Raw genomic sequence first — 18304 nt, 5'->3', positions numbered from 1 at the left:
GATGTACACCATCTGGTCCAGGTGACATATCTACCTTCAAACCTTTCAGGTTTTCCCAGGATCCTTCTCTCTAATTGCGGTAACTTGACACACTTCATGACCCCCAAAACCTGGAACTTCCACCATACTGCTAGTGTCTTCCACAGTGAAGACTGATACAAAATACTTACTCAATTTTTCCGTTATTTCGTTGTCCCCCATTACTACCACTCCAGCACAGTTTTCCAGTAGTCTAAAATTTGCCCTCACCTCTCTTTCACACCTTGTCTCGGATGAAACTTTTGGTATCCTCTTTAATATTATTGGCTAGCTTACATTCGTATTCCATCTTTACTTTCTTAATGACTTTTTAGTTGCCTCCTGCTGGTTTTTAAAGCTTCCTGATGCTCTAATTTCCCACTAATCTTTGATCTAATATATGCCCTGTCTTTGGCTTTTATGTTGGCTTTGACTTTTCATTAGCCATGGTTGTGTCATCTTTCCTTTAGAATACTTCTCCCTCTTTGGGATGTATATATACCGTGCCTTCCAAATTGCTTCCAGAAATTTCAGCCACTGCTACTCTGCCATCATCCCTACCAGTGTTCAGTTCTGGCCACCCCTCTCTCATGCCTCTGCAATTCCCTTTACTCCATTGGAATACTATCACCCCTTCAGCCTCCCATGGCATGATTTTGCAGACACCAAGGATCAATATTTATTTTATGAATGATGCTTATTGTTCCAATAATAAAAAAGACAGAGCCAGTTTTGAATCCATCAGCTCATTGCCTTCCCCAAAAGTAAACTTCATGTCATTTCTTGTATTCCCTTCCCTAAATATTGGATAAATCAGATTACAGAATGAATTTTCAACATGATAAATTCAGTATATCTGCTCAAGTTTACCATTGTTCATTTCTAATAATTAACATATTTCATTTCTAATAATTAACATATTTAATTGGAAAATCAATTCAATGAGGGGAAGAATCTGAAGTGAATCTGGGACAACATTCCATCTCTATCTACTGCACAACTAACACAATAACTTCACTGGTGAACAAAATTTTACATTGACAAGTATTTACAGAATATTTCTTTAATGTACACTCAAGTTACACAAGAAATTAAATTAGTCTCAGCATTATGTTTAGCAAATATGTATATAAACCTCTTCTCCATACAGTTTTAATACAGACATAAACCATTTACTCTACATACACTAAGACAAGCGAGAAGGATCTCATGCAAACACAGTTCATTGTCAGTTTCTAGATATCATGTCACTGGATACAGTATATATTATTGCAAAAGTCAAAAGGGTATCAGTGTAAAACATACAATTAAAGGGAGGTAAAATGTTACTGAAATTCTGACAACCCATTATTATGACTGAATAGGCTTGTAACTAAATTGGCTATGAAATCAAAGTGTATAAATCTGTTACTCAATGGTTTTATTTCAAATACAGTACCATACAATTTTCAGTATAATGTTGTATTTGCAGTTATAGTATTAAGGAAAAATTCTGGACTGCTTCATAATGCTACACGTATCTAGTAACTAGCACTGGGCCCTGATAAAACAGACATTGTAATAATCTGATTTTGCTCAAAAACCAGACAGTACATGTAATCAAAACTGAGCTAAAGTGAAGGGAAGCAATTGTCTATTAAGGAAGATTATCTCATCTATTCGTCTTTGCACTTTTATAATAGAATTATCCACTGGCGTCATCACTACATTGATGCTGAGCAGAAACAGACAGTGAACAGATGTTTATATCATGTTATGGAAAATATTGTATATGTTTCTTTTTGGTTCAATAAAAATGTTGCTCTTCATATTCCTTCACAATACATTTTTTTTTAAAAAGCATCAAACATCCTATCGGTAAAGTCACACACACACACATACATACTCTCAATAAGTGTTATACATTCTGTTGTCACTTCTCAAAATAAAAGGTATTTCTTCATGACAGAATGCATCCTTTAACTTCCTATTCTGTTAAGAACAAGTCATTTATTTCAGTGTATAGAGAAGACCAGTTTGATTGCTTTTCCAGGGCCAACAATGGTTAAAACAGAACTACTGGGGGGAAGCAATGTCTAAAATGAACCCCTGGAGTCATTGAAATGCATACAGTATTTCAAGCATTTCATTTGTATACCACTCTCTAAAGTGCTTCACAGAATACAGATTTAAAAAGGGGAAGCTGTAACATAAACAAGGATAGATTATTTTGATCTCTGGGATATCTGGAGAAAAAAAAGTTACTTGTCCAAAACTATGTTTTTAGAGAAAAAAAACTTTGGATTCCTGTTCCGATTTCTTATGCGCTCCATGTCAGACTTTCTATATGATTTCTTCAAACCGGTTTTAGTTAATGCCATTCAGCACAGTATCATCATTTAGCATTTGTAATGCTAAATCATTCAGCGTTAAGTTACAAACATGTCCTAGCTGATTAGTGAAGTAGAACCAGCTGAGATTTTATTCATTCGATCAATACAGAGAAAGAGAGCGAAGGGAACAAACACTGGACATCTCTCCTTTCAGCAACTAAATAACTTTACCCAATTCATTTATACATGGCAGAAAACAACCACAACATTTACAACCACTTAAAGGATCTATTCTATTTAAAATGAAAGCATATCAAAATACTTATCAACTCAGTAAAAACATAACTATTTATGCTTCTTACTGAGTTGGTAGATACTTTCACAACTAAAGAAGCCTAAAAATCATAATACATAAACTTACCCAAATTTGCAACTTAATCCTTTTTTCATTCCTGAAGACCGTCTTTACCTTGAAGTCAATACCTACAGTGCTTACAAAGGCAGACGTAAAAGAATCATCAGCATAGCGAAAGAGAAATGAAGTTTTCCCAACACTGCTGTTGCCAATGATCAGCAGTTTGAACATGTAGTCAAAGTTCTGGTCAGCTGTGTCCTTTTGAACATATCGGGAGTCCTGTGTAGACGCCATCTGAAACACATTACAGAGCATCTCAAATTATTAATGCACTTCAAACCAAGCACGTAAAATAAATATCCTGATCAATGTCCACCTCAAAGATTCAACAATAATAAAACCAAGACCTAACTAAATTCCAAAAACACAAATGATGCACAAAGATGGCATAACCATCAGTAAGAAGCCTAGATTACAATTGTGTAATTTATACCAAAACACTGTTTGGAAGTTCAGTTGTGCTCTCAGCAATTCAACAAAATGGTGACGAACCTTATTCCTGCATCTTCTATATTAAACCATTCTCTGTGAAATGGTACCATCATTCCAGATTAAGCTTCTCAGTGGCATTATCAACTATACACTTATCAAAATTAAAATATGGTGTTATACTATGGAATCATATTAAATCAAAATCTAAACCACATGAAATATTTTGTATTATTAGATGCAAACTTTGTCTATACAATTCATATTAAATAGCACAACAAATTAAATGGGATATTTTCCCCCTGAAATGGAGGTAAAGCATATTGCAACCAAGGTGTCAGCTCAACGAGTAGTTTGTTGCCTGAGTCAGAAGATTCTCCACTAAGAGATAAGATTTTCCCCCGTTTACTACATTAAAGCATCCTTGTTTAAAAAAAAATCGGTAATAAGAGTTGTACAAGTATTAGGGCAACCATAATATGGAATAATTGAACAGCCTTGCATATTTTCTGAAGGAAACTGACTTAGTTGAAGGTGGATGCAAAGACAGTAGATTACCTGAGGCAATGGTAGACAGAACTAGGCAGGAGATCACTGGAGTTGCTCCCTCCAAGACCCCACACCAGGAAGCAATGGCAAAATTCACAATCTCACACAATATTTTGAGTTGAGCTGCATATCAGTAAGAACGTTGTTTTCTTATACAGACACTCACAAAACTCACATGCAATTGCTGGTAATCACACAAACTACAAAAACAAGAGATTCTGCAAATGATGGAAATCTTGAGCAACACACACGTACGAGGTGAGGAATAAATAGTTGACGTTTCAGGCTAAGACCCTGCATCAGGACTGGAAAGGAAGGGGAGGGGAGAAAGCCAGAATAAGGTGATGGGGAAGAAGAGGATGGAGTCAAATCTGGGTGAGCACATGGTCAAAGAGCTGGAGAAAGCAGAGATCACAGAGCAGGAGCAGTGAGAGAGGGTCTCATTGAACTCCCATTGAAGAGAAGATTTAAACTTTCTCATGGCAGGCATATCTGAAAACTGCAGACATCCCACCTCTCCCGGAAGTTCCGGGAGTCTCCTGCATATTAATAGTGGCTCCCTGATGCCTGCAAATTTTATACAATATCACGGAAATCAACTTTTTTGAGAGCAAGCGAGAGAAAGCAAGAGAGAGCGCAAGAGCAACCAGGAGAGAGCGCGCGCACCCACGAGAGCAAGCCAGCGGGGGAGAGAGAGAGGGGGAGAGAGAGAGGGGGAGAGAGAGAGGGGGAGAGAGAGAGGGGGAGAGAGAGAGGGGGAGAGAGAGAGGGGGAGAGAGAGAGGGAGCACGTGCCATGGCAGAGTGTTCCAAAAAAAATATAAAACGTACATCACCCCAGACTACACTAAAATATACCCCTGCCTAATAGGGGTCAAAATAATGACAGTGTTGCTCGCTGCACTGTTTGCAACAGTGACTTTTCTATTGCCCATGGTGGCTAAGACTGTAAAAGATGTGTTGAGGGGAGTTTAACAGGTGTCAGTCATTCATTAGCATAGCTAACATTATTTAAACTAGCTGGCCAGCTGCTAAGCTACTCTATTGCAGACATCCCACCTCTCCCAGAAGTCTCCCGCAAATTGATGGTGTTACCTCCCTGAAATGAGTGTTAGCAGGGTGGGATGTCTGAAACTGTTACTGCATGGACACAGCCCTTTCCTCCGCATCTCTGATCCCCAGCATATGTAGGCCTCACGGATGCAAAAATCACCAAAGGTAGGAAAATTAAAAGTTCCACTCAATATCCTGCATCATTTTTATTAAAACTCAGAGAGTAAAGGATAGGAATACAGGCTCCAGGCCTGTACTCACTGGAATTTAGAAGAATGAATGGAATCTCATTTAAACCTGAAGGCCTAGAAAGAGTGGGCGTGGAGAGGATGTTTCCAATAGTGGGAGAGTCTAGGGCAGATGGCCAAGCCGGAGAATAGAAGGACACCCCTTAAAACAGAGATGAGTAGGATCTTCTTTAGCCAAAGGGTGGTGTATCTGTGTAATTCATTGCCACAGGTGGCTATAGCGGCCATGTCACTGGGTATATTTAAAGGGGAGGTTGACAGGTTCTTGCTTAGTAAGGATGTCAAAGGCTACAGGGAAAAGCCAGAAGAATGGGTTTGAGAGGGATAATAAATCAGCCATGATCAAATGGCAGAGCAAACATAGAACACAGAAATAGTACAGCACAGTACAGGCCCTTCGGCCCACAATGTTGTGCCGACCCTCAAACCCTGCCTCCCATATAAGCCCCCACCTTAGATTCCTCCATATACCTGTCTAGTAGTCTCTTAAACTTCACTAGTGTATCTGCCTCCACCACTGACTCGGGCAGTGCATTCCACGCACCAACCACTCTCTGAGTAAAAAACCTTCCTCTAATATCCCCCTTGAATTTCCCACCCCTTACCTTAAAGCCATGTCCTCCTGTATTGAGCAGTGGTGCCCTGGGGAAGAGGCGCTGGCTATCCACTCTATCTATTCCTCTTATTATCTTGTACACCTCTATCATGTCTCCTCTCATCCTCCTTCTCTCCAAAGAGTAAAGCCCTAGCTCCCTTAATCTCTGATCATAATGCATACTTTCTAAACCAGGCAGCATCCTGGTAAATCTCCTCTGTACCCTTTCCAATGCTTCCACATCCTTCATATAGTGAGGTGACCAGAACTGGACACAGTACTCCAAGTGTGGCCTAACCAGAGTTTTATAGAGCTGCATCATTACATCGCGACTCTTAAACTCTATCCCTCGACTTATGAGAGCTAACACCCCATAAGCTTTCTTAACTACCCTATCCACCTGTGAGGCAACTTTCAGGGATCTGTGGACATGTACCCCAAGAACCCTCTGCTCCTCCACACTACCAAGTATCCTGCCATTTACTTTGTACTCTGCCTTGGAGTTAGTCCTTCCAAAGTGTACCACCTCACACTTCTCCGGGTTGAACTCCATCTGCCACTTCTCAGCCCACTTCTGCATCCTATCTTGTCTCTCTGCAATCTTTGACAATCCTCTACACTATCTACAACACCACCAGCCTTTGTGTTGTCTGCAAACTTGCCAACCCATCCTTCTACCCCCACATCCAGGTCGTTAATAAAAATCACGAAAAGTAGAGGTCCCAGAACAGATCCTTGTGGGACACCACTAGTCACAATCCTCCAATCTGAATGTACTCCCTCCACCACCACCCTCTGCCTTCTGCAGGCAAGCCAATTCTGAATCCACCTGGCCAAACTTCCCTGGATCCCAAGCCTTCTAACTTTCTGAATAAGCCTACCATGTGGAACCTTGTCAAATGCCTTACTAAAATCCATATAGATCACATCCACTGCACTACCCTCATCTATATGCCTGGTCACCTCCTCAAAGAACTCTATCAGGCTTGTTAGACACAATCTGCCCTTCACAAAGCCATGCTGACTGTCCCTGATCAGACCATGATTCTCTAAATGCCTATAGATCCTATCTCTAAGAATCTTTTCCAACAGCTTTCCCACCACAGACATAAGGCTCACTGGTCTATAATTACCCGGACTATCCCTACTACCTTTTTTGAACAAGGGGACAACATTCACCTCCCTCTAATCCTCCGGTACCATTCCCGTGGACAACGAGGACATAAAGATCCTAGCCAGAGGCTCAGCAATCTCTTCTCTCGCCTCGTGGAGCAGCCTGGGGAATATTCCGTCAGGCCCCGGGGACTTATCTGGCCTAATGTATTTTAACAACTCCAACACCTCCTCTCCCTTAATATCAACATGCTCCAGAACATCAACCTCACTCATATTGTCCTCACCATCATCAAGTTCCCTCTCATTGGTGAATACCAAAGAGAAGTATTCATTGAGGACCTCGCTCACTTCCACAGCCTGCAGGCACATCTTCCCACCTTTATCTCTAATCGGTCCTACCTTCACTCCTGTCATACTTCTTTTCTTCACATAACTGAAGAATGCCTTGGGGTTTTCCTTTACCCTACTCGCCAAGGCCTTCTCATGCCCCCTTCTTGCTCTTCTCAGCCCCTTAAGCTCCTTTCTTGCTTCTCTATATTCCTCAATAGACCCATCTGATCCTTGCTTCCTCGATGGGTCAATTGGCTTAATTCTACACCTATGCCTTTTTTTTTTAATTATAGGCATCCGTTAGTCTCATGAGACCATGGATTTGCGTCTTGGAAGGTTTCCAGGACGCAGGCCTAGGCGAGGTTGTATGGAAGACTAGCAGTTGCCCATGCTGCAAGTCTCCCATCTCCACACCACCGATGTTGTCCAAGGGAAGGGCATTAGGACCCTTACAGCTTGGCACCAGTGTCATCGCAGAGCATTATGTGGTTAAGTGCCTTGCTCAAGGACACACACGCTGCCTCAGCCAAGGTTCCAACTAGCGACCTTCAGATCACTAGATGAATGCCTTAATCACTTGGCCATGCGCCAACACTATGCCTTATAGTACAAATCACACACATACACACACGAGTTCTGGGGATAGTTTGGGGGGGGGGGGCGGAGAGAGCAACTACTGGCCGTTTTCCATGAATAGGGTGAATTTCCAAGTGTTCATTTTGCTGTCCTGCATGAGGAGAGTGATGCCAAACATGAACAGATCCCTTTCCTAAATGAGCAGAGATGTGGCATGTGGAAACTGGTTGCCCTTTTGAAGGGCCAGAGGCATGATTCCTCCCCACCCCTCAGCCATCATATCACATCAGTGTGAACAGAATCAGAGAACGTCCAACAGTATAGACCCTTCAGTCCATGATGTAGTGCTGATCTTTTAACCTACTTCAATGTCAATATTTCCTTCCCATATTCCCCTCCATTTTCCTTTCATCCATGTGCCTGTCTAAAAGCATCTTAAGTCTCCCTAATGTATCTGCCTCTACCACCAACTCTGGCAGTGTGTCCCACTCACCCAACACTCTGTAAAAAACCTACATCTGACATTCCTCATATACTCTCCTCCAATCACATTAAAATTATGCCCTCTCTTATTTGCCAGTTCCACCCTGGGAGAAAAGCACTGGTGGTCCACTCTATCAATGCTTCGTGTGGGCCGAAGATGTCCGCATAAACAAAAGGGAAAGGTGCAGACTTACATCAGCCAGACTGCAGATACTCAGGTGACAATCAGTCTAGCATTTGGGCATCAAAATCTACCTCCAATGTTGTGAAGCAGGAGAGACACAGTTGGTGTAACTTTGCAAATTTCAGTTTATGTACTATTCCACTTGCTTTTTATGAAATATTTTGAAGATACTGCCACTACTGAAGAGTATGAGGCACATTATATTGACATGAAATATTTGTTCCATGTTGCATCATCTTCTAGAAGCACCATTTACATCATGAAATTGAAGACAGACAATGAGATTGGGTAATAGACTAATGGAGATTAGTGATGGTATTTACAAAAAAATTAAGATAATTTTTTAAATAAAACTAATACTGTACATTGTATCCCAGAAGTCATCTCAGTGAAGCCTTATAACTGATAAATAATTCGATAAATTACTGATTCACTATGTCAAATTCCGAAGCAGCAAAGGGCGTGAAGCATAAAAGAACTGCTAATTTGTTTAAAGCAGAACGGCTTAACAAAACAGTAGAAACTGCTACACTGAAAGCTCATGACGTCAGGAACATGAAGCTACAAGAAATATGTATGTTCAAAACAGAAACTAGCGTTACCGGTGTGTATTGTCACGATGCAAAAGCTGCTGGAGAATTTGTAAGTGGGAAGAAGCGGAGTGATGTTTGATAACTTGACTTTTTAAAAGTGTCACTTAGCAAGCAAACTGCAGATGGACAGTGTGCAAAAGCTCCGGTGAGAAAATTCTCCACTACAGGCCTGCTACATGTTTTGAGAGAGTGCAGATGAAAAAAAGCTCAGTGAAATTTGAGAAACATGATTTCTCACACACAAGGCTATACTGGCTATGCTGAATCAATTCCTGACATTCGAAATAAAAACAAATCCTGCCTCTCTGGTTCACTTCCTGATGCTTTGGTCTATTGTTTCTGGGATTGTCCTTATAATAAAAGCACAACATTAGCCAAAGCAACACACACAAAATGCTGGAGGAACTCAGCAGTTCAGGCAGCATCTACGGAAAAGAGTACAGTCGACAATTCAGGCTGAGACCCTTCTTCTTTGAGATTTACAACATTAGCCATCCTCCATTCTTCTGGTATCGTATACCCATGACTATCACTCGCTATTAATAGTTTAATTTCCTTTCGCAACAAATCATAATGTTTTGTTACTTTTCTGATTCACTCATGTTCTGTCTGGCCTTTAATGAGTCATATTCTAGAACAAGCAGCTCTCTCTGCATTTCAATCTGCAGGTGCTCTACACGCTCAGAATTTAAATAATAAGATCTTTTAATTTTCTTGCCAAATGGAAAATTTCAGATTTTTGCACATTATATTATATTTCCCATATCTTTGCTGTCAGATAATTGACAGGAGAACCAGTAGATGAAGACTTTTAAAAAAGCACTGAGTTGGCAAGATCTGGAAACACTGCTGAAAGGATAGGGGGATGTACATTTAATATGAAAAGAAAACTTTCAACATTCATTACTGGAAAAGTAAACTGGATGGAATTGTGGGAAATAACCAGAGGACTTGCAGTAATTTGAATAGCTCTTCCAAAGCCAGCAAAAGTACAAGATAAAATCTTCCCCATGTACTGTATGATTGCAGAAGAAATACAAGTGATTATTTTGTGGTTATTTATGTGGTTAGATTAACAATTTTTCTTTCTACATGGGGGTTCTTCCAGCAATTAACATTATTCTTTTTAAATTGCCTTCACTATTTCCAACATCAGTGCATCCTGGATGCAGTAGGCATCATCCACTGCATGAAAGCAACCTGTATCGCAACAAAAAACAAATCATCTTCAGTCTTCACTCCATGTCACATACCACCTTAATTAAGAGATGTTCATTACTGCTGGGACTAAATCTTAGAGCCTCTAACCCAGCAATGTATAGAGGAATGGCGACCGGATGGCTGCCCTGCAATCCATCACCATCTTCTAAAGGACAACTACAGATGGGTAATAAATGCTGGTCTAACTACTGTATCCCATAAATAGCAATTTCTGAGTACTCTGATGCAGTAATGTCACAGCTTGTGTTAGTCCATACAGACTGGATGTTAAAAATATACTCTTAACATGGCACTTGGGTTTCAAACCATCATATGCGAAGTGCTGCTTCACTAATCTTCATATCCTGATTCATACCAGTGACCCACATTACAGAACTTTAAGTTTTCTGGACAACATCTACTCCTCAAAATCCTCGCGGCAATAGTGACTGAGGAATAAGAATATAGATGAAAGTGATAACAGTTTGAGGAGTGGGTAAAAAGATGAGTGTGAAGAGCAAGGAACGGTTAAGAAGAAAGAGCACAAAGTGACAAGAGACTACCTTGGTGAAACATATGTACACAGCAGTGAACAGAAAACTGACACATGGGCCTCTCATTACGTATGTGCCAACTACAGTCAGCAAATCCAACCTGGTAACAAAGAGCACATTGAAAATTAAAGTTTCCGAGTTTATTGCTAAGAAAACAATTAGGCAGTAGGTTCAGTGGAAAACCCACGGGGGGGGGAAGACACAGTACATTCAGCCTCTTGAGCCCGCTGTTCCACGTGTTTAGAATATGGTTGATGTGCACCTTAACTCCCTTGACCTGCCATTTCCTCATTTCTCTTGTTACACTATTCTGATACTCATTGAAAACTTAGTCAGTCTAAAGTCTATGGACTCCTAGGGAGAGTTCCAAATTCCACCATGTCTGATGTAAAAATGAGCATTCCAGTCTCCATAAAAATGACTAAATTGCAAATGTAATAACTTTCTTGATCCGGATTCACCTCAGAGCAAGCAATTTCTCCATTTCCAATCCTTTCAAATCCCTTCATTTTGAAGAGAGGAATTCATTGGCCATCTATACTGAAGGCAATATAAAGTTAAATCAACATGCCCTTATTATATAACCTGCTAAAATACAGCATCATTCTGATTTTTATCTTTATTTCATTCCTTCTAACACTCTTCTGCTTTGATGTCACAGATGAGGTTTGACCAAGGCTCAAGATAATAATGCATTATTTTCTTAGTAAAATCCAAATAAAATATGTTGTACATACTCAACAGGGCAGGCAGCAGTTGTGAGTAACAGTCAACATTTCATTTAATCTGTTTTCCCCCCCATCACAGGCTCTGCTTGACCTCCCTAGTATTTTTATTCCAGCAGTCACTTTCCAATTTCTTTAGCCCACTGTTCTGTTCAGTATAAAAAGCTTGTGAATATATGGAGAAGAGGGTAGAGCTAGGAATTTCAGAGGAACCATGTGAGGTTGTAAAAAGTGAAAACGGACAGGAAATGGGAAGGATAGGGCTGGCAAATGGGAGAGAGGGATCAGAGGAAATGGAGGAAAGAGTAAATGGAGAAGGGTAACGGTTCTTCCCTGTAGTACGTTCTCCAACATATAGACCATCAGCACCTTCACAGAAATAAATACAGTAAGAAATACAGATAGATAGAAGTGGCACACTAAAGAATAACGATTACAAGACAGAGAACATCATGCAAACTCCAACTAAAAATCCTGTATTCCTATTATATTTGGGTATTTTTCTAGATGATTTTCATCATATGGCCCTACTGTTTACAGTGGAAAGCAGTACAGAAAAAAAACAGCTGTGGTTAAACAAAAAAAAATGCAACAGTGGCTCTAATATTTTATTCTGCAGTAGAACCAATTATTGTGTTTTTTTCCATCTTTCAAATTGGCACTGAGGTTTTCCAGCAATAATTCATTAAGTATAATCTCAAATACCCTGCCCAAGTATTCATTATTGCCATCAACCCAAAACTGCTTTTCAACAAAGATTTAACGTACTTGTACCAGACATCCATAGTATCCACTTTCTATGAAGGGACACTGCAGAGCAATAAGAAAGGGAACCTTGAAAATATTAAGGGACATGGTACTAAGGTAGTAAAATGGAATTCATTTTGATAAATTATTGAAGGAGTTGGCTGGATTTCTCTTATTTTTATATCTGAGTGACTTTTAGAATCAGAATCAAGTTTAATATCACTGGCATATCTCATGAAATTTGTTTTGTGGCATTATTTTACATAATAAAAACTATAAATAACAATAAAAATATATATACATAAATTAAATAAGTAGTGCAAAATAAAAGAAAAAATGTGAGGCAGAGTACAGGGGTTCATTGGCCATTCAGAAGCCTAATGGTGGAAGAGAAGCCCTTCCTGAAACATTAGGTATGTGTCTTCAGGGATCCTGTACCTCCTCCTTGATGGTAGCAATTTGAAATGGGCATGTCCTGGGTGGTGGAGGTCCATAATAATGGATGCCACCTTTTTGAGGCTTTGCCCTTTGAAGCTATCCCCAATGCTGGGGAGGCTGATGCCCATGAGAGAGCTGGTTGAGTTTACAACTCTGTGGTTTCTTCCGATCCTGTGCAGTGGTCCCTCCATACCAGACAGTGATGCAACCAGTTAGAATACTTTCCATAGTACACCTGTAGAAACTTATGAGAATCCTTGGTATCACACCAGGTTTCCTCAAAAACCTAATGAATAACCGCTGTCATACTTTCTTCGTAGTTGCATCAATAAATTGGGCTCAGGGTAGATTTTCAGAGATGTTGACTTCCAGGATCTTGAAACGATTGTTATTCCCTTAGCTTCCTGAAGTCTACCATCAATTCTTTGATCCTACTGAAATGGAGTACAAGGTTGTTGTTGTGACACCACTCAACCAGGTGATCTATCTCACTCTGTATGCCACCTCATCACCATCTGAATTTCTGCGAACAATAGTTGTTGCCCCTTTAAACTTATATTAATTGCCCATCTCCAGCCCAGGGTCAATTAGGCGAAACATAATATCCAAATGCTCACCGAGCTAAAAGAAACTAATTAAGCATGATCCAAATTCAAAGTGGCGCCATCTGGAATGCAGTGTCAAATTCTATAATGGATGGAGCACTCAACAATTCAGCCATCCTGAGAGACCACTGGCCCCTTTCTGGTCTTTCTTTTTGCTTTTGACTTCTTATCATTTGCTTAAAGCTCACATCCAATAATATCTTGATATATCCTAGAAAAGCTTAAACTATTAGAGAGAAATTGGTTTCAGTCACTGAACAGATGCTTAGCTGGAAGATAGTATCCTTTCCGTGTACAGAAATGCCTTTTGTTTAGTAGTGGGATGAATATTATTCCTTTCAGTCAAATTATTATATAAACTGCTTAGAAGACAATTAGAAAAATCCTGCAACTTGCAAAATGGATGGTATAATTTACAATCCCATACCTCTATTCAATTAGTCCTGGCAATGAGACCATATGTAAAAGCTACATATATACAGTTTAACTACTTAATGTTTACAAGCACATGAGTAAATTCCATCAGCAATTTCCAAACTATACCATGAATACAAGTCAACATGTCAATTATTTAATCCACAGCACATTTAAATATTGAGAATAATCTGCAGATTAGTTTTCTAACATCAGAGCAATTTTGCTTTGAAATTAGATTCCAGTATAAAGTAAATATGCTACAGTTTGGCAAAACTTTATTTAATATGATAATGGTTTGTGAATTGCCAGTAGGCAAAAAATATATTTATTATTCTACTTTATAACGGTCATCTCAGAATGCATCTTGGAAAGCATTTCAAACTCTATTTCATGAGAATAAGTCTACTGTATTCAAAACATGCAGATTTTAACTGGAATGGTTGCAGCATCTCATAGAAAAGTCGGTACGTTTAAGTCAAATGGATATGCTCTCTACACTGCAGCTTACACATCTTGGTAACTGACTATACTACCTAAATTAATTAATTGCAAGAAAAATGCATACGGTTATTACGAGAGACATAGATCAAATAGTAACGAAACAGTACGAGTTAATTATGCAACCTTGGTGAAGGAATATATCTGTCATCACAATTTCATCAACCTTCAGGTCATTTTCCTTCGATCTGAAGAGACTTTAAATGCAGTAAGATACTTAACACCCCAAAACGGAGGACCATAAACTGTAATAAATATATTGGTCTCGGAAAACAAAATGGTTAAACAACATTCGTTTTACAAAAATAACGTGTCTCTCATTGAGCACATATGTATGTAAAATCCTGGCAAATGAATAACTCCAATTGACAAGAACAACAACTATGAAATTAACCGGTTTAATTATTTTAAATTTCAATTGTGCAAATTGTATTGATAGAAGTTACTGCAATTGTGCGTAAAATGCTACATTGATCCTGATCATAAATGTAAGTGAGCTTTGTGAATAATAAAGCCTTTATGAAAAAGACTTATTTGGACGTTGTTTGTATTTGCCATCTGGTGCGGGATATTAAAGGTTGTACAGACCTGCATTGGTGCCTCGTGCCTCATGCTGCCTAAACGCTCACGATCCGCCGAAGCCTGAGCAGAAACCCGAGCGGAACAGGCGGCTTCCCTCCGCCTGTCATCCACTTTTGTATTGGCACTGGCACCTGAGCTGCTCATGCGCGGATTCCGCTGGGCCCTCTGGAACCTGTAGTTTTCGCCTCATGACTACTTCGGGACAATAAGAGAGGAGGACTTGGCGCTGAATGACTACAATTCCCAGCACATCTGGCTCCAGTCGTTGCGACAGGGCTCGGCGGTGGCTTTAACCACTGTTGCAAGCAACGATGTTTTCCTTGCATCGTGTGGGATGGAAATTTGGAACTAATCAGTAGAAAATTGAACAAAACATTACCTAGAAACTATAACTTGCTCTACATAATGTAAACTATGATGCATTTTTTTAAAATTGTTTGTATCCTTTCGGAAATACTGCACTGAATGTATCCTTTCGGAAATACTGCACTGAAAATAAACTATGTGGAAATATCATTAACTTGTGCATAAATAAAAATTATTTTCTACCCATTTAAGCACAATGCAACTAGGAAAGACAGGAGTGATTGTTTATTGCGAAAATCCCAAGAATCCAAAAGACCACAGCCTATTCTGAAATGACGGAAACTGCCTTTAAAGAGGAAATCGTAAATAGTTTAAAAAAACACCTTACCTTCCCATACAGTTCCATGTAATCTGGTAAATTAATAAAAACGGAAGTATGTAGATCAGGAAAAGTAATTCGCCGATGTTTTAATTGTCAATTTGCGAGAAGGCTTATCCATAGATTTTCATTCTAGTCTCGATGTGTAAACCCCCGGTCTGCTGGCACTGGAAGCTGACCAAGTACAGGAGAAAGCGAACGGAAAATCAGTAAATCGGGACCCGCTTGCTTCCAACTGCGACAGGCGACACAAGCCCGTCGGCTATTTTCTGCCACGCAAATTGTTCTTTGAACGTACAGAGGAACTGTTTATTGTAATAGATTAACGGATGTAATGGAAGGGTAATTTACTGGGTGTAGTCAAAGCTTAATGGGAATGAACTATTGTTAAAATAAACTTGGTTTCCATTTCTCCAGTTTTACCTTATTTCACCGCTGCGTTTAAGAAAAAGCCGCCTGTATCTTCCAGCAGAGCTGATGCTGTTTGGTCTGCTTCGGGTGGGACTTCCACTGGTCACCAATCGGTCAAGGCAATGAAATTCCAAGCTAATTAATGGATGGGGAAATTAGCAACAGCCCCGCCATTCTATTTGATTCATTGGACTTCCTGGATGTGCAAAACTACTCGTATATAATAGCCTTGCAGCTTATTTATTAAAAGATTTTGCTATTTTCGAGAAGCATTATTCAATTATTTATAAATTTTATACTATATATTTTTGGATGGTCTTTCTTTACATGACTGTTAAGAACTCTATTGAATTAATGCGATTTCGTGATTAGCTTTATTGTTGGCTTGTTGCCATGTTATAATTTATCATTTAGTCTAAATTTCGAAATAGTCAAGAGACGGTGATGACTGCAAGGTTTCTTCAGGAGGGAATGGTCTCGGAATCAGGTCTGGGCCTCGCAGGTTCAGAGCAGCGAGAAACCGTGCAGCAGCGAATAAAACCGCAAACAGCGATTTGACGTCAAACGTTGTCAAAGGACCGAATGCAATAAACTTCGATTACAAAAGTAATGGTTGTTAATTCGACAGAACGACAGGTTAACCCTTTCTAATCCAGCAGCTCACCATATATCGGGAAAGATTGATTGTAAATGAGATTAGTATTAAACTCGCCAAGAGTAAATTCAAATAAAGGCTATTTAAATGAAAACAAATAAAGTTGTTTACATTTCAAAATCGTGAGGAAAAATTGCTTTGCTATGGTAACTAAATGCAAATATGCAAGCTGTACAAACAGCCACAGCATTCGGGTGCTTATCATGTTTCGTCCGTATTCCCGCATTAGATAAAATGATGTCCTTCCAGGATAAAGCGGTGGCGAGCAGTATCTCGATTAAAAAAAAGGCAAAAAAAAAACGCTTTTAACGTAAAACATCCTGATTTTGCATATTGGGCTCAGTGAATTTCGATGCGTCCATGACAGAATGAAAATGTTCCAAATGTCTAGAGCGAGTTACCAGAGTTACTGTTGCGGGACGAGGAATCCCAGGTGAAATATGAGAAAAGCAGTTTAAGTATTCGCATTTGGTTCAGAATCGCTGGACTGGGGTGTTGTAATATCCAGCAGCTACACTGATGCACCATACGATACTAAAGGAATACCGATTTTCAGGATTGTGCTGGCCCACGGATAGAGTCACGGAGGCATGCAACGCCGCAGCACAGAACCAGCCCCTTCGCCCCATCTAGTCCATACCGAAGTATTAATCTGCCTGGTCCCATCACCTGCGTCCGGACCATCGGCCTTCATACCACTTCCATCCAAAAGACTCTTAAATGAAAGCGTCATCCACCACTTCTGCTGGCAGCTTGTTCCACACTTCACCACCATCTGAGGGAAGAAATTCCACATCGTCTTCCCCTTAAACCATAAGACATAGGAGCTGAATTGAGCCATTTGGCCCATTGAGTTGTCACAGTGGGGGAGCATTGGGGGACACATCTTGAGAGGTTAATTAAATTGAGTTTATTGTTTGATACCAAGAGAGCAAAGCAGAAGCAGGAATAGCGAACAGGACAAGGACTCAGGACTACAACTAGGCTGGGACCAAGGGTCTGGGCTAGGACTCGGAACTGGATCCCAGAACTAGTGGCGACATGAAGAGGCTACGGTATGGACTCCGAGCCAGAGACTGGACAAGGACCCAGTACCTGGATCTTGCCCTGGCCTCGGACCCCAGAACCAGGCATGAACATGACATGGGCTAGGAAGAGGAGGAACATGGAAAAACAGAGCCTCGGTCTTGAGAGAGCAGGTACACGGAACTATGGACACATACACAGAACACAGAGTCGGGACCCCTCCTTGGGTACAGGACATAGGTCCGGGACTCATGTCCCCCTGCGGGGCAACGGCAAGACGGCCTGACTTACACCACGGAGGCGAGGACAAGACATGACCCCCCCGTGGGGCAACGGCAAGACGGCCTGACTTACCCCACGGAGGCAAGGACAAGACATGACCCCCCCCACGGGGCAATGGCAAGACGGCCTGACTTACCTCACGGAGGCGAGGACAAGACAAGACAAGACCAACATGAAAGAACACCAGACAGAACCTATCTAGCTCCGGCAATAGAACTAGACCGAGGTGCAGGCAAGGGCTGCAGAGGAGGGCTAGAGGCGAGAGGGGCAGAGAAGGGATTCAGACAGGGGGGTAGGACAGGAATCACAGACCGCCAGGGCCAGGAATTGACTCAGAACTTGGATGCCGCCAGGACCAGGATTTGACTCAGAACTTGGATGCCGCCAGGGCTGGGACTTGACTTGGAGCCTCCGGGTAGTGGCGAGCTCTTGACTCGGCCCGGGAACAGTAGACAGCGGTTCTTGATTCCCTCAGGCGGGTTACCTGACGGACCCACCTTGATGAGGAAACTCTGCAGGCTTGCTTCAGCAAGGTAACTGGACAGGGTTCCTCTGGTAAGGAAAGGCGAATTACCAGCA

At 40.7% G+C, this 18304-nt stretch overlaps 1 protein-coding gene across 6 annotated transcripts in view; it reads right to left on the bottom strand.

The window, feature by feature from the left end:
- Window positions 1-18304, bottom strand: part of LOC140195010 (ras-related protein Rab-3C) — a 206858-nt gene that overhangs the window by 185450 nt on the left and 3104 nt on the right. For 2 of the 6 annotated variants that reach the window (XM_072252556.1, XM_072252557.1), the window contains exons 2-5: window positions 15775-17192; window positions 15361-15525; window positions 14673-15014; window positions 2752-2979 (exon numbers count right to left, since the gene is read on the bottom strand). In XM_072252556.1, coding sequence (XP_072108657.1) covers window positions 2752-2979; window positions 14673-14810 — 366 coding nt within the window. In that variant the 5' untranslated portion in view covers window positions 14811-15014; window positions 15361-15525; window positions 15775-17192. Of the gene's footprint in view, window positions 1-2751; window positions 2980-14672; window positions 15015-15360; window positions 15526-15774; window positions 17262-18304 lie in introns of those variants that run through there. The other 4 variants (XM_072252558.1, XM_072252560.1, XM_072252559.1 and 1 more) reach the window with 4 other exon arrangements.

Source organism: Mobula birostris, chromosome 3, assembly GCF_030028105.1.
Source record: "Mobula birostris isolate sMobBir1 chromosome 3, sMobBir1.hap1, whole genome shotgun sequence".
In the NCBI taxonomy this organism is placed as follows: domain Eukaryota; kingdom Metazoa; phylum Chordata; class Chondrichthyes; order Myliobatiformes; family Myliobatidae; genus Mobula; species Mobula birostris.
Note: the sequence above shows the minus strand (reverse complement) of the source record. Positions and strands in the feature narration are given on the sequence as shown.